Genomic DNA, 22,825 nt, shown 5'->3' with positions numbered 1-22,825 from the left:
TCCATAGTTTACATTAGGGTTCACTCTTGGTGGTGTACATTCTATTAGTTTTGACAAGTGCATAATGTCGGGTATCCACATTACAGTATCATGCAGAATAGTTTCTTTCACTGCCCTAAAAATGCCCTGTGCTCCACTTGTTCATTCCTCCTCCCCTCCTCCTGTACCCTTAGCAACCACTGATATTTTTGCTGTCTATAGTTTCACCTTTTCCAGAATGTCATATAATTGGAATTATACTGTATGTAGCCTTTTCAGATTGGCTTCTTTCACTTAGCAAAATGCATTTGAGGTTCCTCCGTGTCTTTTCATGACTTACTAGCTCATTTCTCTTTATTGCTGAATAATATTCCATTGTATGGGTGTACCATATTTTGTTTATTGAAGGACATCATGGTTGCTTCCAGTTTTTGGCAATTATGAAATAAAGCTGCTATAAACATCACTGTGCAGGTTTTTCTGTGGACCTAAGTTTTCCACTCATTTGGGTAAATACCTACAAGTAGGATTGCTGGATTGTATGGTAAGAATATGTTTAGCTTTGTGAGAAACTGCCAAACTGTCTACCAAAGTACCATTTTGCTGTACCATGTTGCATTCCCACTAGCAATGAATGTTCCTCCACATACTTGCCAGCATTTAGTGTTGTCTGTTTTGGATTTTGGCTATTCTAATAGGTGCATAGTGGTATCTCGTCTGTTGGATGTTAATAGTTTTACTTTGATTTTTTGGTAATTCAATAAGTATAATATCATCATAATTATTCTTTATTGTTCTTTAATTACTAATGACAGTGAACTTTTTTTGTATTGTTTATTTACTATTAGTGTTTTTTGCTTGTGTGAATTCATATTGTAACCTTGTTTGTCCAGTGGGAATTTGATATTGTTCTTGGAGGTTTGTATGTGTCTGCGTGTGTTTGTTTCCCAACCAATTTTTTTATTGTTGTAAAATACACGTAACAAAATTTACCATTATAACCATTTTAAGTGTACAGTTCAGTTGCATGTGTTTTTAATATTATATTTTATTTCTTTGATATTTTCCCCTAATGTTGATTTTTTTTTTAAACCAATTCTTCTTTTGATTTGATTTTTCTTCTGCTTCAAAAGTCCAAAACTACCTTCTCTTCCTAGTTGAGATCTGGATATTGTTCCATTTTGATGAACTGATGAAATAAATTTAACCTTTTTGTCCCAGGGTGATGTTTTAAATAACATAATGTTTCTGAATAACTGTGAAGATGCAGTCCCTCCTGATGCTGATGGAATGCTTCATTTTCAAATAGGCTTCTCAAGCCAGCGGTGACCCTAAGCTGAATTCCAGAAACAGTTCAGATGTAACTTCATGATATATGTACTGATTTGCTTGTTGGTGTAAAGCATATCCTTAGGATAACCCTATCAAATGCCTTTATTTTGGACTTTTCTTTTCACGGACTAACGGTGGTTTGAAACTCGTCCATGATTGCTATGTTGGGTGTTTATAAACCAGGGTGTTAAAATTCCCTAAAATGTATGGCTGAAAATCAGATTTTTAAGTTATCTGTTTTAGTTTAAATGAATCCTGTTCTGCAGTAAAGCAGACTGCATTTTCATTGCCTTTTTGAAATTGAAAATAATCTACTTTGCCTAATTATTCCCTTTTCTGTGACTAATTCAAATCTATAAAATTGTAGTAGCCAAATAGGAACCATACTAAAAAGTGATTTGGGCTTTTAACATCAGTGTGCTTTTGCAAAGAGATGTTTAGCTGATATTTTAAATGTCTGTTATGTTAACGTAAGTTTCTGTTATTAATTTCCTGTTTTCTCTTTAGTATTTGGAAACCCACAGAACTAAGCCTGTTTCATTAGGGTTTTTGTGTTTGCATTGAAGTCTTTTTCTATAATAACAAATACTGAATCATTTTACAACAGCTCTTCCAAATCTGGTTCTAATTTGTTTGCCATTTGACTCCCTCAGCCTTTGTCCCTCCCAACCTAGTGTCACTTTGTCCTCTCTGAGAAGTTTTCCATATTTCCAAATGAGGAATTTTCTGAGTGAAAACTAAGTCTTTTTTCCCCCCAAAGTTGAACATTCTTCTCTTTCCAAGCAAATTTGTTTTTGTTTTTTTGTGGGGTTTTCTTTTTTTTTTTTTGCTTCTAAATGCAGTTGCTCTCTGGGCTGGCTGAGGCAGAGTACAGAAAGCCTTGTTCAAATGTGCAGGAACTTCTGGTTGGCAGAAAATGATGGAATAGCAAACAGGTGCTTGCAGTCAAGGCAAGGGCCAGCTTGAGTGTGGATCAGATTAGATCCAAACCTTGACAAAGTGGAAAAACACAAATATGTGGCTACTCTTTAGTTTCCTCTCTTTCATATCCCTTATTTTTCTTCTTTGAGGAGGCAGTTTAAGTACATCTTGTTTCATAGAGAGACCTAAAGATCCAAAGTATCTGGAAAGTTTTGTCTAAATGTTGTTTCTCCCCAATAATTATAATTTATGTTTTTACATGAGGAAACACATTCATATATTTTGAAGCCACAGGGCTATTTCCTGCATCAGAACCAGCAAAATAGGTTAAATTCATTTAAAATTGCAACAAACAGACTGGACTTGCTGCTAGTTCTGAGAGAATCAGGAGTGCTCCCTTTTTTCCCCTACCTTTTGTCATGGCTTGTATCTTCCCCCCGTCTGTCTCTCCCTCATACCCAGCTCAGGTCACTGGGGAGCTGGTAACTCTTACCCTCCAAGGAGAAAACAGAGCAGCTGCCTCTGCTCCCCCTCCGCCCTTTCTCAGAGGGCCACGGGAGTTATGAATCTGAAATGTCACGTGCAGGCAGGACCTGCTCAGACAGGCATCCTGAGGCAGGGACAAGCCTCTTTTTGGCTCTGCCAGTGTCACTGTTGTTAGTTTAGTACCGGCACAGGAGGATTCAGAGTAAACCATCATTTAATGAATGAAAGGGAAAAAAATGGCAGTTAGACACATGTACATGCCTGGCAGCCACAAAGCACCTTCTCACCAGCTGCAGTCAGGCTGTGTTGGAAGGCAGCTTCCCAGATGGGGAAAGGTTAGATAGCAAGAGTGGACTGTTGTAAAGATTTATATTATGAGGCTTAAGGAGGAAAATTGAATATTTATCCTGGACATGAGAACACATGAAGGAGTGGAGATGTGTTTTCTTTGAGTCTAAGAAGCATTATTTTAGGAAATGCGGCTATCAGCTATTCCCTCTGTCCATTGTGGTCAGGTCAGAGGGACTGGGTTTAAGTTGCAGTGGGTGAGATAAAGTTAAACAAGCGATATTCAAGTGTTGTGAGTGTTAATGTTGTGTCACAGTGGATTAGCAGAAGGAAGAAATGCCCCAGATATTGAGTATGGACTCAGGCCAGCCAGCCTGGCTTTGAATCCTGGCATCAGCTCTTGCTAGCTGTGGGACCTTGGACCAATTACTGCACCTCTGAGATTCAGACGCCTCATCTGTAAAATGTACCCACTTCCTCATAGGGTTATTTTTAATATTAAAAGAGTTAATATAGGTCAAGTGCTTTGAACAGTGGCTGGCACATATTAAGGGCTATATATGTGATAAAAATAATCATCATGAGCAATGGAAAGGATTTTAGAGTCATCTGGGCCACTACTTCATTTTACAGATTAGGAGGCAGTCACAGGAGGTGGGACCAAGATTAGAAGCCATTTCCGCAGACTTCTAATCCAGGGCTGTTGCCATTACTCTTGGCTATGTTTTAGAAATACCCATTGGTTTAAAAGCATTTCCCTTTAAGTTCCTCTTCCATCCCCTCCTCCTCAGAGCCAATATTTCTAGAGTACTTCCTTTGTGCCAGCACAGTGATAAATGCTGACATATGTGACCTCATTTTATTCTTACAGCATTCTGTGAAGAAGGTGCCACTACTATCCCCATTTTTTTGGAGTGGCATCTGAGGCTCAGAGAGGTTCAGTTACTTGCCCAAGGATACACAGCCTCGAAGAGGTGGAGCCTAGATTAGAACCCAGGCTGTCTGACTCCAGAGGCTGTGTTCTTAACCATGCTACACATTTTCCTCAGGTTAAGTCCCAATGGAGTACATATGAGCTAAATTAAACCAGCCATTGCTGCAGCAGCCACAGGGCCCAGCCATAAAGATTTGAGGCCATTTTGTAATCCCTTTTCAACCTGCAGTTAGCTTTGTTTTCAGACCTAGGTGTCTCACATGTGTCCGTGTTTCTGACACAATGCTGTTAACACAAAAACAGGTTACCAAAAGAATTTCACTCCCTGATTAAGAGAATGAAAGTCGAGGGTCATGGAGCAGACCAAGAGAAGCCGCAACCAGAGCTTTCTTGCGAGAGGAATCATGTGGGGGTTATCAAGGCTCTGGGCAAGGTTGGGGTCACTGCCAGGATCCTAGTAGACCAGAGAAGGTGGGTCAGATGTCAGAATTCTCACCTAGACCAGTGGTTCTTTACCTTTAATCCCTGTAAGACTCTGATGCCAGTCTTGGACTCCCCCCTCTTTAGAAAAATGCACAAGCTCACACACCAAAGAAGTATTTTCAGGTGGCTTCAGGGTTCATACACCCCCAGCTAAAAACCTCTGTACAAGGCAGCATAGTAGAGTACTTAAGAGCACACTCTGGAGTCAGATGCCCTGGCTTGAAATCCTCCTCTGCCTCTTATTAACTCTGCAACCTTGAGCAAGTTATATGTCTTGGGCGTCAATTCCCTCAACTGTAAAATGAGGATAATAATAGTATTTAATTGCAGGATCGTTGTGAGGATTAAATGAGTTACTAAATGTAAAATGCCTCATATGTGGTTAGCTCTACAGCAGTGTTCACTATTAGTGGTAGTGGTATTGCTGTCCCCAGAGCTTAGCCCATGCAGTAAATGTTTATGGACAGATGAATGAATAATTCTAGTGGAGATGCCAACAGTATGTCACAAATGGGCTATAGTTATGTCAAGATATTAATCCACTCAGCCCTTGGAACTGCCAAAGCCCCAGCTGGTTGCTCCCAGCTTTAAGCAACAGCATCCTCAGTGTGACATACAAATATCATTCTCTCTAGGTGCCCTGACGTGAAAACAATTTGGGTAGCACTTATTGAGAAGATCGGCTGGCAGGTAGTGAGAATCAAGTAGGCAGTCTAGATTCCAAGTCCAGGAGAATTCTGTGGGTGGGTGACAAAGAGAATCCTAACTGCTGAGCAGAGCAGAGGCTTCACAAGTGTGGGCTTTCTGACTCTAATAGGCTCTGTGCCACGGCAGATGCAGAAGAAGTCCTACCACCTGGACCCTCTGGCACTTTCCTCCTCTCACATGAGGACCCTGTGAGTTACTCTGCAAGGATTTGTGGAGAGCCTACAGTGAACCAGCAACCAGGCTGGAGCCCAAAGTGTTGTGTAGGCAACAGATGTTAAAGAGGTGGTGATTAGTACTGAAGTAGGTGACTCCCAGAGTGTAAGGCTGGGCAGGGGTAGTGCCCAGGCTGCAGGGACTTATAGCGGGACCCCGCCCTGCTTGCAAGGTGGATTCTAAGAGCAATAGGAAGCCACTGAAGAGTTTTAATCAAGGAAGTGGTAGGTTTAGGTTTGTACTTGTTTTTTTAAGTCACCATGACACAATATTACAAAATGAATAGGAAACGGGCAAGAGTTTGAGGACATACTTTAGGAGGCTCTTAACAGTAGTCAAGAGATGAGAGGTGATACTCACCTGACATAGGTACCTAGACTTTTTAAATTTTTTTTTATTGAGATCATAATAGTTTATATCATTGTGAAACTTCAGTTGTACATTATTATTTGTCAGTCACCATATAAATGTGCCCCTTCACCCCTTGTGCCCACTCCCAACCCCCTTCCCCTCTGGGAACCACTAATCTGTTCTCTTTGTCCATGTGTTAGTTTATCTAAAAACATATGAGTGAAATCATACAGTGTTTGTCTTTCTCTGGCTTATTTCGCTTAACGTAATACCCTCAAGGTCCATCCGTGTTGTTGCAAACGGGACGATTTTTTCTTTTTTTATGGCTGAATAGTATTCCATTGTATATATATATACCACATCTTCTTGATCCCATTATCAGTGAGTGGGCATTCGGTTTGCTTCCATTTCTTGGCTATAATGAATAATGCTGCAATGAACATGGAGGTGCTTGAGTCTCTTTGAATTGTTGATTTCAGGTTATTTGGGTAAATACTCAGAAGTGGAATTGCTGGATTATACGGTAGTTCTATTTTTAATTTTTTTAGGAACCTTCATATTGTTTTCCATAGTGGCTTCACCATTTACATTTCCAACAGTGTATAAGGGTTCCCTTTTCTCCACATCCTCGCCAACACTTGTTATTTCTTGTCTTTTTGATAAAAGCCATTCTAACAGGTATGAGCTGATATCTCATTGTGGTTTTGATTTGCAGTTCCCTGATCATTAGGGATGTTGAGCATCTTTCCATGTACCTGTTGGCCATCTGTATGTCTTCTTTGGAAAAATGTCTATTCAGATCCTCTGCCCATTTTTTAATAGGATTTTTTTTTGCTGTTGAGTTATATGAGTTCTTTATATGTTTTGGATATTACCCCTTATTAGATATACGGTTTGCACATATTTTCTCCCATTCAGTAGGTTGCCTTTCATTTTGTTGATGATTTCCTTTGCTGTGCAGAAGCTTTTTAGTTTGATGTAGTCCCGTTTGTTTGTTTTGCTTTTAGTGTCAAATCTAAAAAATCATCACCCAGACCGATGTCAAGAAGCCTACTGCCTTCTGTTTTCTTCCAGGAGTTTTATGGTTTCAGGTCTTACATTCAAGTCTTGAGTCCATTTTGAGTTAATTTTTGTGTATGGTGTAAGATAGTTACTTACTAGACTTTTGAGGGAAAAGGAGAAATCAAGGATGACCCCACTGATTCTTGGTGGCTGGAGATGCCATTCCTGGGATAGGTGATACTGGAAGTGGAACAGTTCTACGGGGGACGTTGTGAGTTCTGTTGGGGACTCATTTCATTTGTGATGCCCATGGGATGTTCACTGAGGATGGTCAACAAGGCCGGTAGATGGATGGATCTGAATGTAGGAGAGATGTGGGAATGGGCAGAGAACGATTAGCAGTGGGGGTTGGCTGCCTGCCTTCAGAATCTCCCTTCCAAGAGGAACGAGTTTAAAAGTGGGTTTTGATCAATGAAATCTTTACAACCATTTTGGCTGGCATGCTTGCTTCTCTTGTATGCTCAAACTTTAGAATTCTCAAATGTGTATGTTTTGAACTCTCTTCCTGAAAACCAGCATAGTTCTCTGCTTTGAAGAATTTGTCTCTTTTTCTTCTTGGCTGGCCTCGTTCACTCTTTCCCTGTGTGTCCTTGCAGTAGGAGGAAGCTGCGCAATTCATAATGTGACACTGTCCGTTTTCTCAGATTTGTGACCCAGAAGGAAGTCTCCCACCTCAGCTGTGGCTCTCGGTGCTGGCCAGAAGCCAACTTCATGTCTGAGTGCACGAGCCACAGTTTGCTATGGAGAGCTTGGGGCTGCAGACGGTGACCCTCAGTGATGGGACGACGGCCTACGTCCAGCAAGCTGTCAAAGGTGAGTATTTCTGGGGACTTCAGAATCTCGCCCTGTCTCCCAGCTTCTGGAGAGGAATATCCCCTTCCAAGAGTCTCACCACCACCCTGCCCTCCCCACTGCTTGCCACAGCTTGCTCTGCGTGAGAATCTCTTGAGGTGATTGATGAAAAGGGAACTCTTTAAAATAAAATGCCATCTAGGCAGCCTAGAAAATCAGACTAGCCCAGCTGTAGGAGCCAAGACCTCCAAAAGGCAGAATTCCTTACATGTGGTGAGTGGATAAATATTTCTAGAATGGATGAACACAATGCTGGTTATGGCTTCCCACTTCTTAGATATTCCCTTTCCAGTTTCTCAGTGCTTTCTAGAAGCAGTTCATTTTAATTCAAGCAAGTTTCAGCACTCAAACTATCTACTGAGCATCTACCATGTACAACATACTCTTCGGGTTCGGAGGGGGACACCCAAGCATAGATCTCATGCCGTAGGCCCCACTAGGGTTACCAGAAATAAAAATACAGAGCACAGGGCCGGCCCAGTGGCTTAGCGGTTAAGTGCACGCGCTCTGCTGCTGGCGGCCCGGGTTCGGATCCCGGGCGTGCACCGACGCACCGCTTCTCCGGCCATGCTGAGGCTGCGTCCCACATACAGCAACTAGAAGGATGTGCAGCTATGACATACAACTATCTGCTGGGGCTTTGGGGGGAAAAATAAATAAATAAAATCTTTAAAAAAAAAAAAAAAAGAATGGTAAATGAGCTAAAAAAAAAAAAAAAATACAGAGCACACAGTTAAATTTGAATTGCCGACAAACAACAAATAATTTTGTAGTATAAGTATGTCCCAAATACTGCATGGGACAGACGTGTGAACATGAGATTAAATACTAAAAACAGTAAAATAATAACACTAAAAAAAGTACTAAATACTAAAAATAAAATTCATTGTTTATCTGAAATTTAGATATATCTGAAGTTTAGATTCTCAAGGAACTTAAAATCAAGGTGGGCGTGGAGTCAGAACAGAGTGTCATTGAAGGGCACGGTCTTCAGGCCAGGGACATTCACCGTCACAACAGCCACCTTCTTTCTCGCCAGCGTTTTCAGGCATGCCAGATGGCATGCATGTCTTCCTTGGACAGCAGTGGGCAAGCACTGCCTCATTCTTACTCTTTAGTTTGCCTTTTCTGGGCTCCATGAATGCCACCATCCACATGACTGCATTGTCATTGCAACATTGCCCTCCTTCATTTCAACACATTATCAAAGTGTATTTCAGTTCTCAAGTTTACAGATAAATTGTTTGTTGATTTCATTTTAAATTGTCTGCTTCCTCATGATGACAAAAGAGGCCCCTTAATCTCATCAGTAAGCTCTTTCCATATGACAGTGTGGGGGCTGTACCTTCTGGAAAGGTTTCTTGTCAAGAGCTGTCTGTGATATGTGGGTCTGGCTGGCTTCATTTTCTCGAGAATGGAACTTCTGTAGAATACTTTTGAAGCCTGAAACGCTGTGTTTTCAGACTTCAGATCACAGGTCTTCCCCCTCTGCTATAGTCTCAGTGGGGTGGAAGAACTTAGGAACTGTAGATAAGGCTGTGTTTACTCCATGGACCCAGTTGTTTCCTATGCCTCAGTCTTCTGCTGTGAATTAATGGTTGAATGAATGAATAAAAAGCAAGGGGCTACACTTGGCCTGAGAAAGCCACACTCTTTTCTTAAGTCTTGCCTTCTTATGTCTGTCTCTCCCCCACTTCCCCATTTATATCTTTCTCTCATCACTCTTCCTGGCTCTTTTCTCTGCCTCCTCCACAGTGCTGCAGTGTGTGCTTGCACACATGCGTACACACTCGCACACAACAGATTTCACACTGCTGAGGGTAGAGCTGGCCTTTGGGAACCAGAACCACACTATGCTGAAAGGCTTCTTTCTGGTAAGCTCCTCTGAAGCCCTTGATGAGGCACTTTCATCTCGGTCAGCAGGCAGCTCTGTCTGGGCCCAGCTTAGCCAGCAGGAAGCCCTAAAATTTCATGAGAGTTATGTATAGTTAGGGTAAGCATAAAACATGTTGCTCAAACCTGACACTTTTTAGAGTGTAAGAGTGCACTGGGACTGTTCCAGGCAGACAAGAACATATGGTCACCTCTCTGTAATGGGCTATGAGGGCCGTGTCAGTCAGCTGTTCTCCCCACCTGCCTCTCCCCGTTTAAGTCTCTGGTTGTTAGAGGAAATTGTAGGTTGAAATTTTTTCTCAAATAACTCTCCTCAACGTTTTGTTTCCTGCCTTGAAGCAATACACACTTGGCTAGCAGAAGCTTTGCTGAGGCTCTCAAAACTCCAAGCATTGGTGCTCTTGCCAGGACAGATAAAGTGTTAAAATGCAGGGTAGCCTACTGCTTGCTGGGTGGGAAGGAAGAGAGTGGGTCCCTCTCCCCTTGTCTCAGCTGCCTTTCTCTCCTACTTCTTACCTTTTGTCTCTACCTTACCTGCCCTTGGCTGGGTTGTAGAACTGTTTGTTGCTCACCCAAGATGACTCAGTTTGGAGACGAGTTTGGGAAGTCTTCTGAGGGGGAGACATCAGCAGAGAGCTGGGCCAGAAGTAGCTGTGGTCCTTTTCCCACATCATAAGAGCTCGAATTCCTAAACCTGAAACTTGTAAAGAAAGGAACAAACCACTTGTCATTAACTCTTCAGTCTCCCTTTCTTTCCTCCCTTGCTCATGTCCTTTCCCCTTTCTCCCCTCTCAGAGTCACTGGACATAGGCAGAGGCCTATCTCATTCAAAAGCTAAGAGCCTTTTGCTCTTAGAAGTGCTTTCCAGTAAGTATCTGAGATAAAGGAAGGGTAATATCTTAGGAACTCTGGAGTCTTGTTAATTTTTATACTGCTTGTTGTATTGCCTTAAGTTAGTCGATTTTTTTATTAGAAAATTGAAATGAGGGTGCTGGCCCAGTGGCATAGCAGTTAAGTTCACATGCTTGGCTTTGGCGGCCTGGGGTTCGCCGGTTCGGATCCTGGGCACGGACCTACGCACCACTCATCAAGCCATGCTGAGGTGGCATCCCACATAGAGCAACTACAAGGGTGTACAACTATGACATACAACTATCTACTAGAGCTTTGGGAAGAAAAAAGGAAAAAAGGAGGAAGATTGGCAACAGATGTTAGCTCAGGGCCAATCTTCCTCAAACAAAAAAAATAAAAATAAAAAAATAAATTAAAAAAAAAGAAAATTGAAATGAAATGTCAGAGATCAATGAAGGAAACATTACCCAACAGTGGCAGTGGAACAAGACCCAGATGGACACACACATCATAGCATAGTTGTTGCATTCACATAGCTCCCTATTGCTTTACTTTCTGTTTCCCCTCAAGTGCAGATTGGGCTTACTATAATAGAAGCTAAGCATGTTATTGAGGGCAGACCATGTACCTGGCACTGTTTTATATTCATTAACTCATTTAACCCTCACAGCAACCCAATGAAGAAGACATAATTTTAATCCTCATTTTAAGAAGAGGAAACTGAGGCACAAAGAGGTACATAAGCTGTCTAAGATCACACAGCTAGTAAGAGGTAGAGCTGAAATTCAAACCCAGAAGGCCTGGACTGGTTCCAGAGCCCATTGCTTTTACCACTAAGCTGTACAACCTTATCAGAGGGTCTAGGTGTTGGCATACTGCCACAGTGGGAGACAAGGGACTGTATTTTGATTTAGTTTGAGCCATATCTGAATATTGACCCATTGGGGCCTTTCCAGGTTTCAGGGCATCCTTTGTTCTCCATTTAGTTCATCTCAGCAATGTACTGATAGGTTAGAAGTCCCCACTTTGCCAGGTGTGGGTAGAATAATAAATGAAGTTGCTCCTCCTGTGAGCGACAGGAAGGGACTCTGTTGGGAGCTGTACAGTTCCTCATGGCAGGGTATCTTCACCCCCAGTACTTCTGAGGCCCAGGCCTAGGGAGGCAGGGAGCGAGGTAACATGGAGAATGTCACCTGTGCTTAGACACACAGACTGTGCCCCAAACAGGCCTCTGCTAAAAACAGGCAGGTGTCCCTCAGCCCTCTTCTAGGCCTGGCCTGCTTCTCTCCATTTCCACCTCTACAGGGGAGAAGCTGCTTGAAGGGCAGGTGATCCAGCTCGAGGACGGGACTACTGCATACATTCATCAGGTGACAGTGCAGAAAGGTGAGGATACCTGAGACACTCTTGCCTCATGGAGGGAGGCCAGACAGCCCCCACCAAGGGACCCTCCCTCCGCACCGAGCTCCAGAGAAAGACAGGCCTTGCTGTCATTACAGAACCTCTTTCCTTTGAGGATGGACAGCCTGTGCAGCTGGAAGATGGCAGCATGGCCTACATACACCACACACCCAAAGGTAGGGTCACAGTCATCATGACTGGCGAGAAGGAAGGGAGGCAGAACTGGCAGAGGTTGGGGCGTGGAGTTGCACACCCCGGGAGCTGGGGCATAGACATGGGAGCTGTGGTCCCCAAGCTCACCTGGATTAGCAGTGTCACCTACCTTCCCTGGTATGGACCACAGGAGCAGCTGTTTCTGCCCCCAGGAAGCTGTGCCTTGGGGGTTGATAGCATGGGCCTTGATGGCAGCTTTGACTTCAGCACAGCCACAAAGTCTTAGGGCTTTAAATGGAACCCAAGGACATCATCCGAGACCAGGAGTAAAAATTTACTAACATTCAAGAGCGAAGCTTCTAAGGTACTGAGGAACAACGATTTATTCCTTCTACAAGTAGTTTCTTAAGTGACTACTGTGTGCCAGGCATTGTGCAAGGTGTGGAGTATTACAGAGAGAACAGAGGCAGACACAGTCTCTGCTCTGCTGGAGTCTAGTGAGAAAAATAGAACTGAAATGAACCATGACTGAATCACTGATCATTGCAAACAAGGATTAGGCTCAGGGAGGGCTTCTCTGAGGAATTGACTCTTAAGCCGAGAGCTGAAGGATGAAGTGAACTTAGCTAGGGGAAGAGGATGGCAGGGAGGGTTCAGTACACCAGATAGAAGGAAAAACACGTGTGGGCCCAGAGGGGCGAGGAAGAATGGCACATTCAAGGAACTGCCAGGAGCTAGAGTACTGGGGGTGAGGGCAGAATGAGGAAGATGAAGCCAAACAGAGAGAAGCAGGGGCCAGAGTGCTGGGGCGTGAGTGTCAGGATGAGGGTTTTAGTCTCTATCTTGAGACCAAAGTGAAGCTGCTGAACTGTTCAGGTCATCAAGTAACACGATCACATTTGTGTCCTTCAAAGATTCCTCTGGATGCTGTGCTTCCTGGAGAGAACTAGAAGGGGCGAGGGGCTACCAGTTAGGAGGTTCTTGTGGTCATCTAGGCCAAGATGATGATGGTCCCCTCAGGTCCTCCAGGACCTTGTAAGTTCCCAATTAGTGCTCCATGGGAGACCTTGTCTTTAGGAGAGGCAGCCCCGAAGGAGGACCAGACAGAGTGAATCATCAAGGTGAGGGCCAGGAGAAACCCAGTGCTGAAACCCTCCTTGGTATATGAGCCTGTCATTACCTGAAAGCCAGGGTCCCAGCCATATCTCCTGCCCTTGTGCGGCGTCTGGACTAACCGCGTGTTCCCTGTAGAGGGCTATGACCCCAGCGCCCTGGAAGCTGTCCAGCTGGAAGATGGCTCCACTGCCTTCATTCACCACCCTGTGGCTGTGCAGTCAGACAGCACCATCCTGGCCGTGCAGACAGAGGTAGGCTTGGAGGACCTGGCCGCAGAGGACGATGAGGGCTTCAGCACAGACACAGTGGTGGCCCTGGAGGAGTATGCTAGCAAGGTGAGCTCGCAGAGCCTGGTGCAGCCCGTCAACTCTCTTGGCCCTGCCAAAACTGCCACCTCTCTAGAGGACAAGACCCTTTTCTTGGGTATGGCCTTTGCCCCTCCACCTCCACTCCCCCAACTCATCTCTCATACGTCATCATCCAGGGCATGCATCACAGCCTGGCCAGGGCTTCTGACAGCTGTTCACACTCACCCTTGTTTATGCTGTCTCTGCAGAGGGAAGGCAGCTGTAAGAAACAGTGACATCCGTATGGTGGGAATATAGGCCCAGCTTCACTTTGGCTGTTGTAATGATCCTCTGTGCTGTCTGAGAAAGCACTTGCCAGTGACTTTTATTAGTTTTCCAGTCCACTGAGGTCAGATGTTCTTGTATTTATTTCTTCTTTGCAACTCGTTTAGTCATTTGGGAAAATAACCTCAGTAGGCAGTGACGAGGGTAGATGCAACAGAGCAGCTGGGATTCTTGGAACATAAGGCTTGCACAGTAGCTTGGCCGCAAAGGAAAAGGATCTTGATTCTCCAAACATCTATCAATCCAAGCTCTCTGTGCTGGAGCCGTGGTCCTGTCCACAGGGGAAATGGGTGCAGAGATCTATGAGCTTTCCAATCCAGGGTGCTCCCTCCCCAGGACGAACTGCAGAGCCTCAGGGTGGATGTGGCAGGGCTTCCTGGAGCACTAGTTTTACCCAAAGATTGGAGGGAGTTGTTTTACAATAAAACTAGTGTGGCTGTATCATAGAAGAGAAGAGGAAACCCTCATGTCTTCAAAATGAAGCACAAAACTTGACAGCAGGCCACTTGGGGCTGTGCCTGCTCCCTGTGCCCTGAGGTGTATTTTAGAAGCCAAATTTTAGACTTGCTCTGTTGGAAAGGCAACTGGGCTTTAAATCAGGAGCCCTGAGATCTGTGCTGGCTCTGCCTCTACTAGTCTGACCTTGGGTAAGTCACTCCCCTCCCAGGCCTCAGCTCATTCCTCTCTAGTATGATAAGATGGAACCAGATGATCTCAGAGGTCACTTCCAGCCCTGAAGTTCCTTGATTCCCTCAATTACCTTGAGAGCTAGTGAGACATGGAAATGAAATCCAAACGCCTGAGTGGGTTAGGCCGCAGAGCAGGCCCGGCTACCTGTGGCCCTCCCCCGCCATCTACCAGCTGCTTAAGTGTCCAGGAAACTTTGTCAGCTGCTTGATCCCCTGACCTGGAGCTGCCGTGGTCAGACCTTGCCATGAATTTGGCCTTAACTCTTTGTCCCCTAGTCAGCATGACTTCTGGAGATCTGTTTCAGGAGCTCCTGGGAAGGCCAGAGTGTCCTAGAAACAAAGACTAAGGGACAGTCCTAGCAGGACCCTGCCCAGGGCTCCCTGAAGCCAGAGGCTGGTGTGAAACAAGTGGCTCTAACAGTGTTCCCAGGAGAGACAAAAGGGAAGGATTTGTCAGTTAGCTAGCGCTGTAGTTAGAGCTGAGACTTCTGGTGGTGACCTGCATGCCCCTGCCCTGGGCGCTCCTGCAGTTTGCTGGTTGTGGCTGCCTCACTCTGGTGAACCTAGTGAGCTCATCTGCACAGCAAGCCCCTTGTTGATGCCTCTTCTGAGCACAGGTTTCCCACAGGGAGGAAGGGGTCTCCTCCCATCACAGGATAGAGGAGTGCAGAGTTTCAGCCTCCTAGGTGTGTGTGGTCAAAAGGGGGGTTGCTGGCTCTCAGCCTAACTCAGGTGTGACCATTCAGACCACCTGCCTCCCCACCTCACCTAGCTGCCTGGAGATACCCTTTCTTCCATAGCTGTCATAGCCCCTGTGACATTTAGTCCTCCTATCCTTTAAAGATGGGTGGTGACTCCACATGCCAGCCCTGTTTCTTCTGCAGTGTGCCCCAGTGTCTGTTCCCTGTCTCTCTGGCTCTGTCACCCCAGGTTGCCCTTCTCCCCTAGCAGGTTTAACCTTGTTTATTGGGTCTTAAGCTACCAGCTGGGCCCTGTGTCCCACCTCTTTCCTCCGTTTATTGAAGAGAATACATATAGGAAACCCAAGATTTTTTCCTCAGGTTCTGCATGACAGCCAGGCTCCCCATAACGGCAAAGGGCAGCAGGTTGGGGACAGAGCATTCCGCTGCGGCTACAAGGGTTGTGGGCGTCTCTACACCACCGCTCATCACTTAAAGGTAAGGTTGATGCAGACAGCTCTCAGCCTTGCCATCTTCGCCACCAGGCTGTGCTTCTACCTTCCGGCTTTGAGTAGAACTGGTCCCTGCCCTCAAGTTGCTCATTGCCTACTGGAAGGAAGAGATGAGTGTACAGAAATGTCAGCACAGGGGGCTGGGACACCTGAAGAGTGCACGAGGGAAGAGAATCAGGGAAGGCTCTCTGGAGGAGTGGCCTCTCAGCTGAAGAGGAGGCAAAATAAAGGAGATGGCCAATACTGATACTCTGGGCCCTAAAGAGAACCAACGAGTCCTTTTATACCCTTGTCCCTCTGAGTTATGTGATTTCTTGTCCTTACAGGTACATGAAAGAGCTCATACTGGTGACCGTCCATACAGGTGTGATTTCCCAAGCTGCGGAAAGGCCTTTGCCACAGGTAACCTACCTGCATGGAGTCCAAAGGTGGACTGCTTCCAGTTGAGGGCAGAGGGTTCTAGATTAGCTTTGGGAACACCCTCAAAGGAGCCCAACACTGCTGTCCAAGTTTTCTTTTTTTTTTTTTTTAAAGATTTTATTTATTTATTTTTTTCCCCCCAAAGCCCTAGTAGATAGTTGTATGTCATAGCTGCACATCCTTCTAGTTGCTGTTATGTGGGACGCGGCCTCAACATGGCTGGCGAAGCGGTACGTCCGTGCGCGCCCGGAGCGCCCGGAATGCAAACCCGGGCCGCCAGCAGCAGAGCGCGCGCACTTAACCGCTAAGCCGTGGGGCCGGCCCTGTCCAAGTGTTCTGACTTGCAGGGCACTGTCTCTGGAGGAAGCCTTGGTGGAAAGTGAGAGGCAGCATGGTCCAGGCCAGCAGAATGAGCCTGGGGGGTGGGTAGAGACACCCTGCCTCTGTGTCAGCTCTGGCACCGACTAGCTGTGGGGTGTGTGGTGGGCCATTGTGTCTCCCTGGGCCTCATTTTCACTCTGATCGAGGGTCTGTAGCCATAGGTTCTCTAGCTTCCCTCTCACACTCATGTTTGGAATGGTACTAGCTGCCCGTGGAGAGGGAAGGAGAGCAGAGGAGGCTTTTCCAGCTCCTCTTATCTGCCCAGGCAGGGGTGGGATAGAGACAGACACAGGCTTCTTGTGCCAAAGGAGGTCTGGAGTCTCACACCTTAAGATGGAGAGCCTCTCAAATAGGAAGAGGAGCTGGTAGAGGATGAGGCCCCACTGAGTGCTTTTCTCACCCCTCCCTCCCACACGCGGACAGGATATGGGCTGAAGAGCCATGTGCGAACCCACACTGGTGAGAAGCCATACAAGTGCCCAGAGGAGCTGTGCAGCAAGGCCTTCAAGACCTCGGGAGACCTGCAGAAACATGTCCGGACCCACACCGGTAGGTGGGCCCTGCTCTCCCCTGCCCACTGCAGACTGGGACCTGGAGCCTGGTGCTGTCCCTGCTCCTTGCTCCAGCATGACCCCTCTTCCTGAGCCACCCCTCACACACCCCATCTCCATAGGTGAACGCCCGTTCCGGTGCCCCTTTGAGGGCTGTGGCCGCTCCTTCACCACGTCTAATATCCGCAAGGTACATGTGCGCACCCACACAGGGGAGCGGCCCTACACCTGCCCTGAGCCCCACTGTGGCCGTGGCTTCACCAGTGCCACCAACTACAAGAATCACGTGCGCATTCACACAGGTGGGCCAGCTGGCATGCGAAGACTACCCCCTCTGAGGCCCCAACCTCCTTTACCATAGGTGTCTGACCTGAGACATGTTCTCAACTCCCAGCCCAGAGCCCTTCTCTGCTGGCCATTACAGGCTGGTCTGCGGGCAGGACGAGGGGATTCTGTGGTTCTGGCTGTATCCCCGAACCACTGTTTCACTTGCAGTGAGCAGTTCCTCCATTCCATTAGGGCCAATCTGATGGGTGTTGCTAGCCCTCTCAGCTCCCTGCCATCTCGCTGCACCCACCCTGAATTCTCCCCCTCCAGCTGAGCTCCCAGAATAAGGCCAGGGTCAGGCACGATGGGGAAAAAGCAGAGTGAAATGTCACCTTCAGCTCCTCACCTCACCCACTGTCCATATGACTCCTGTGTATCCTCACCCTCCCCAGTGTTAACGTCCCTTATCTAGCCTTCTGTGTCATCTCTCAGCCACATGTCCCCCACTCTCCTATCACACTGACACGTCAGTCATCCCTTTCTATCTCCTGCCTCTTCTGTTCACAATTCTCAACCTTACAAGCCCCCAGCGTCCCCACCAGCCCCTTCACTAGCCCCAGCCTTGCCCCGTCCCCTCATTTTTCTCTCCACCTTGTCCCTGGGCTCAGTGGTCCCACTCTCACATCCCCTCTTGTGTTCCGCTGGCCATCTTGCCCATCTCTGTCCATTCAGAGTCCCAGGTCTCAATCCCTCTCCCTCCCTCTGGCTCTCCCTTCACCAACCCTATCCCCCACCCCTGTCCCCTTAGTTTCCCCCTTGCCAGCCCCAGTTCCCACCCCCCTCACAGCCCAGTGTCCCCAGGGGAGAAGCCATATGTTTGCACGGTGCCAGGCTGCGGGAAGCGCTTCACCGAGTACTCGAGCCTGTATAAGCACCATGTGGTGCACACACACTGCAAGCCCTACACCTGCAGCACCTGCGGCAAGACCTACCGGCAGACCTCCACCCTGGCCATGCACAAGCGCAGCGCCCACGGCGAGCTGGAGGCCACGGAGGAGAGCGAGCAGGCCCTTTATGAGCAACAGCAGCTCGAGGGTGAGGGGCGTGGGCAGGAGGTGAGAGTGGGGACAAGCTAGACCTCCCCGTGGCCATCCAGTAGCAGGTGTCAGCCTGGGCTCTCCTCTCCCAGCCGCCTCTGCAGCCGAGGAGAGCCCTCCACCCAAACGACCCTGCATTGCTTACCTTTCGGAGGTGAAAGAAGAGGGTGATGACATCCCAGCCCAAGTGGCCATGGTGACCGAGGAGGACGGGGCCCCCCAGGTGGCTCTCATCACTCAGGATGGTGCCCAGCAGGTACAGGCCTTGGGGCTAGTGGTGGGATGGACCTTTCTGGCTGGTACCCTCTCCTACTCTTATCTGGGGAGCCCCAAAGTTCTAATAGCCTCACGTCTACCTAGTTTCTCCTTTTAACCTTATGGATCTCGGAGAGCTGAGACTGAGGGTACCAAATTTTGTAACATAGCCCCTCCTCCTCATGCTTCCAGCTCAGTCTCTGGGACTTCTGGAGCACAGTTAGTAGTTTCCCTCTTTACTTAAGAGGCTGACAAGTCCCGATCATCTGAATGAGACACTTGGATGTCCTTCTCAAGAGAGGCATCTTGGTGTAGGGGGCAGAGCATGGTGTGAGGTCTGGAAGCCTGGGGTTTGTAGCCAGCAGTATAACCTGACCCCTCTCAGCACCTCACTGTCAAGTGCACCTTTTCTTTTGGAGTTCACATGAGGATGAAATTAGGTGGAGACCCTGAATGGCATGGGACAGAGCCCTGAGGCAAAGTGGTAGTAAATAGAAGTGGTCAGCAGAATTCTTCTAGTGTAGCCTCTCTTTGCAACCTAGGACCTGTTTCACTTGCTTGTCCCTGACCCCCTGCACCCCAGTGACATGAAGCTAATCTTCTGGTTTACCAATAAGCTAACCTTGTCTGGGAGAGCAGATACGTCTGCCCAGCAGCTTTCAGACAACCCTCTGCTGTACTCCCAGCTCATCTTCTTCCTTTCTGTCGGCAGGTCAGCCTATCCCCAGAAGACCTGCAGGCCCTGGGGAGTGCCATCAGTATGGTGACCCAGCACAGCAGCACCACCCTCACCATCCCCAGTCATGATGATGACCTTGCCACATCTGGCACACATACAGTCACCATGGTCAGCGCCGATGGCACCCAGACGCAGCCCGTATGACCAGGCGGTTTGCTTGGGGTTTCTTGTTCTCTTCTCCTTCCTTTCTGTGGGGTGGGTGTTAAAGTGCAGGCTAAACCAGTCCGGCCTTCTTACGAGGTCCAAGATTCCCCCACAGAAAAGGGTCTTCCCCATAGCTCCTCTGGGCCATCAGCAACTCTCCTCTTAAAAAGCATTTCACTGGGGGTCAAGAGACAGTTTCTAAAGCTTGATCTACTCCTAATTTGCTTTGCTACCAAAGGCAAGTCACTTTTCCATGGTCTTCAGTCCATTTTCAAATGAGAGGATTAAATTATCTCTGGAGCCTTTTACAGCTCTGTCCTTTTATTATTCAAAAATCCCTAAATTAAGTTCTGTAATTTAGAGAAAAACACAACCTCATTTAGTTCTGAGCCCCAAGCTAATTAAATCTGACCCATAATGGTTTTATCCATTCCCGTCTGAATTGTTCCCAGCCACCCTGCTTGGAAGGATTTTTATTTGGATTGAGAGGAGGGAGAGTAATGTAGGTGGGTTGGAAAACCTCCTTCTGTGTTTCAGGTCACAATCATTACCTCTGGGGCTGTGGTGGCTGAGGACTCAAGTGTAGCATCCCTTCATCATCAACAGGTGGCGTTGTTGGCCACAGCCAACGGAACACACATTGCGGTGCAGGTGGGTAGAGGCCTGGAAGGATCCCACTGCCAGAGAGGGGAACAAGCAGGGGAGGGGAATTAGATGGAGATCTTGAAGAGAAGGGCATTTTGCTCAAAAAGAGTTCATTTCAGAGGACAAATCCCTTTCTGCCTACTTCCACACATCTGTCTCAGGCTCTTTCTTGACTGAGGCAGACTGGTAAAGCCCCTTCTGGCCTTCAGAATAACTTCAATGGCAGTCTACCTGGTGGTCTAAGCCCTTCGTCTCTTCATGTCTCCATTTCTTCATCAGGAAAATGAGGAGGCTGAAGTAGATGATTACTAAAGTCCTCTCCAACCAGTCATTCCCTTCTGTGAGCAAGCCCGTCTCTCTGACCCTGGACCATTCTGTTGCTCCCTGGCCATGCCCAGCCTAGTAGGACTGTTTATCAGTGAACTTCCTGTTTATTGGGACCCGACTAAGTGCTCAGCGTGTGGCACTAGGTAGATGGAGGGGATTCAACAAAGTAGGCCACATACTACTAGAATGTGGCCTCCTACCCTCCTAGAGGAGGGTCTCACTCCTTCCTTCTCCATCCCTTTTGCAGCTGGAGGAGCAGCAGACCTTAGAGGAGGCCATCAGCGTGGCCACTGCTGCCATGCAGCAAGGGGCCGTGACCCTGGAGACCACAGAGTCAGAGAGCGGCTGCTGAGCCCAGGAGAGCTGGTTCCCACACCATGTTGGAGGAGGTGCCGTGCCTCAGGCATCCTTGCCTCCAAGCGCCCAGGCTGTGGCTGACACATGGAAGGTGGCCACGTAGGTCTCCCGGGCAAGAAGGCAGCAGGAAAACGGCCTAACTGAAGGGGACAGAGGCCTTGCCCAAGAGGAGGGCTGGACAGCTGGAATCAGAGCGGTGTGTCATCCTCAGGAGCTAAGGAGGATGAGCTTGATCACCAGGCTGCACTCGGTCCTCCTTTCAGAATCAGCTGGATGCTCGCTCTCCTCCCTCCAGACAACACCCTTCCCGCCCTCAGTCCACTCCCCTTCTCAGGTGGCGATTAGGGCTGCTGTGGGGACTGGTCCTCCACTCTGACTGGTCACTGCCCACCAGGGGAGAGGGCAGATAGCTCTTCAGCCCAGTAGGGGCAGAGTGGACCCAGCCCTGCCCCTCCCAGCAATAACCACCTCCCCAGAGGCCAGCTGAGATGCCTGGCCACTTGGCAGCAGGGACTTTCTGCCGCTGCAGTCAGAATTGCTCAGGGGCCTGTGGCTGGAGAAAAGGTGCCCACCCCCCACCCCCACCCCACCCCCGGCTGCCCCAAAACCTCTCTGGCAGAGAGGCAAGGAGCAGCCTTGTACATACTGGGGATTGGGTTTAATTTGTTTTGTTTTGTTTTTTAATTCCATTTTGATAATTTTTTTTCCTGCTCTGGGTGGTGGTGGCAAACGGGTGAATGAGTATTTAATAAAAGTTTCAAGTTTCTGCCTGGGTCCCTGCCTCCCTCCTTTCAGCTTTGGGTGCTGGTGGCAGGGCTGGTCAGATCAGGCTCTTAGCCCTGTATCCCTGGGCACAAACGCCACTGAGCCTCAGAGCCAGACTGGTGGGACTGCCCAACCAGGAGCACAGGTGGGAGGAAGCCTGGGTGTAAGATGAGTCCTGAGGAGCTGCTGGTGGCTTCCTACCCACAGCTGGGCATGTGGGCTCCAGGGTCGCCAAACAGGACCAGTGTGACCACTGCTTCCAGGTCTGGTTGGATTTCAGGCCTCAGGATGGTTGGGCTCGAGCAGTCTGGTTTTTTCCACCTTACTTTCTGTTACGTAGTCAGAGCCCCTCCAGACTCAGCCACCCCTTGCACACACTGCAATCGGCTACTTCAAATAGACAAAGGCCCAACTGGAGTGAGGGTCGGGGATGCCTTTGCCCAGGTACTGAGGATCTCTGATGCCTCTCCTGCTCTGGTGCTGAAGTCCTGGCCCCCAGCTGGTACCCAGCTCTGGTGGTGCCCACCTAGGTGTCTGGGGCCATGCTATGGAATTCCAAAGCCACGGTTGGACCTCACTGAAAAGTGCATGGTAGGACCAGACCAGCCCCGGCGGGAAGGAAGGGATGCAGGGGAAGGGACTTGCTGGAAAAAACTTTAGGTTTGCTCCCTCCCACACAGGAGCATTGCAGGAAGTGGAGGTGCCTCTTTTCCTCTCTCCACTGCGATGAATATGCCCCAGGCCCCTTCCTGCCACCCAGGAATGGAACCTCTCCCCCAACCCAGGCATCCTCTCCTGGGATGCCTAGCAAGCTCCTGTTTATTCTTGCAACCAGCTCCTCGAAAGCAGAGGGGCTGGGGCATGCCCCCAGGGAGGGGATTGTCTCAATTGCCTGAGCAGGGTTCTTCAACATCCATGACCACTGAACCTGGCAGGGGTGTGTCTCAGCCCTCACAGGCATTGGCTCTAAAGAAATGGAAGCACTGATGTCAAGGGCCCTGAATCCCAAGCCCCCTGCTGCCAGCACCCCTGAAGCTGGGCCCCACCACAAGGCTCACCTTTGTGTGCTTCAGAAACAGTCTCCAGGTCTTCAGGGTCAGTGGGCCCTGGAGTGGGCAGTGCTCTGAGTGCCTTTTATAGCCAGAGCCCAGAGGATGAGGAAGCAGCACATGTATGTGCCAAGTCCGCCTGACCTGGAGAGGTGCCCTGGCCCAGTTCCTCCTCCAACTTCGTGTTGTTGCCTTTGTTTTCTTCGACTTGGGAGGAGCCCCACCACTGCAGTCATGTTAGATGGCTTTATCCGGGGCCTGTTCTGTGTTTTACATCCATTATGACCTTAC

The 22,825-nt window shown here is 48.1% G+C and overlaps 1 protein-coding gene across 4 annotated transcripts in view; it reads left to right on the top strand.

Annotated features, from left to right (window-relative positions):
- Positions 1-21,486, top strand: part of ZNF76 (zinc finger protein 76) — a 31,583-nt gene extending 10,097 nt beyond the window's left edge. Inside the window, exons 2-14 of one of the 4 annotated variants that reach the window (XM_058554530.1) lie at positions 7,402-7,570; positions 11,660-11,740; positions 11,854-11,931; positions 13,160-13,359; positions 15,407-15,523; positions 15,864-15,939; positions 16,762-16,887; positions 17,012-17,191; positions 18,018-18,251; positions 18,346-18,509; positions 19,221-19,385; positions 19,929-20,042; positions 20,611-21,486. In XM_058554530.1, coding sequence (XP_058410513.1) covers positions 7,498-7,570; positions 11,660-11,740; positions 11,854-11,931; positions 13,160-13,359; positions 15,407-15,523; positions 15,864-15,939; positions 16,762-16,887; positions 17,012-17,191; positions 18,018-18,251; positions 18,346-18,509; positions 19,221-19,385; positions 19,929-20,042; positions 20,611-20,715 — 1,713 coding nt within the window. In that variant the 5' untranslated portion in view covers positions 7,402-7,497 and the 3' untranslated portion in view covers positions 20,716-21,486. Of the gene's footprint in view, positions 1-7,401; positions 7,571-11,659; positions 11,741-11,853; positions 11,932-13,159; positions 13,360-15,406; positions 15,524-15,863; positions 15,940-16,761; positions 16,888-17,011; positions 17,192-18,017; positions 18,272-18,345; positions 18,510-19,220; positions 19,399-19,928; positions 20,043-20,610 lie in introns of those variants that run through there. The other 3 variants (XM_058554531.1, XM_058554533.1, XM_058554532.1) reach the window with 3 other exon arrangements.
- The last annotated feature ends 1,339 nt before the right edge of the window (positions 21,487-22,825 follow it).

Source organism: Diceros bicornis, chromosome 14 (assembly GCF_020826845.1).
Source record: "Diceros bicornis minor isolate mBicDic1 chromosome 14, mDicBic1.mat.cur, whole genome shotgun sequence".
NCBI lineage: Eukaryota > Metazoa > Chordata > Mammalia > Perissodactyla > Rhinocerotidae > Diceros > Diceros bicornis.
The sequence above is the reverse complement of the archived record's forward strand: the minus strand, read 5'-3'. Positions and strand labels throughout refer to the sequence as shown.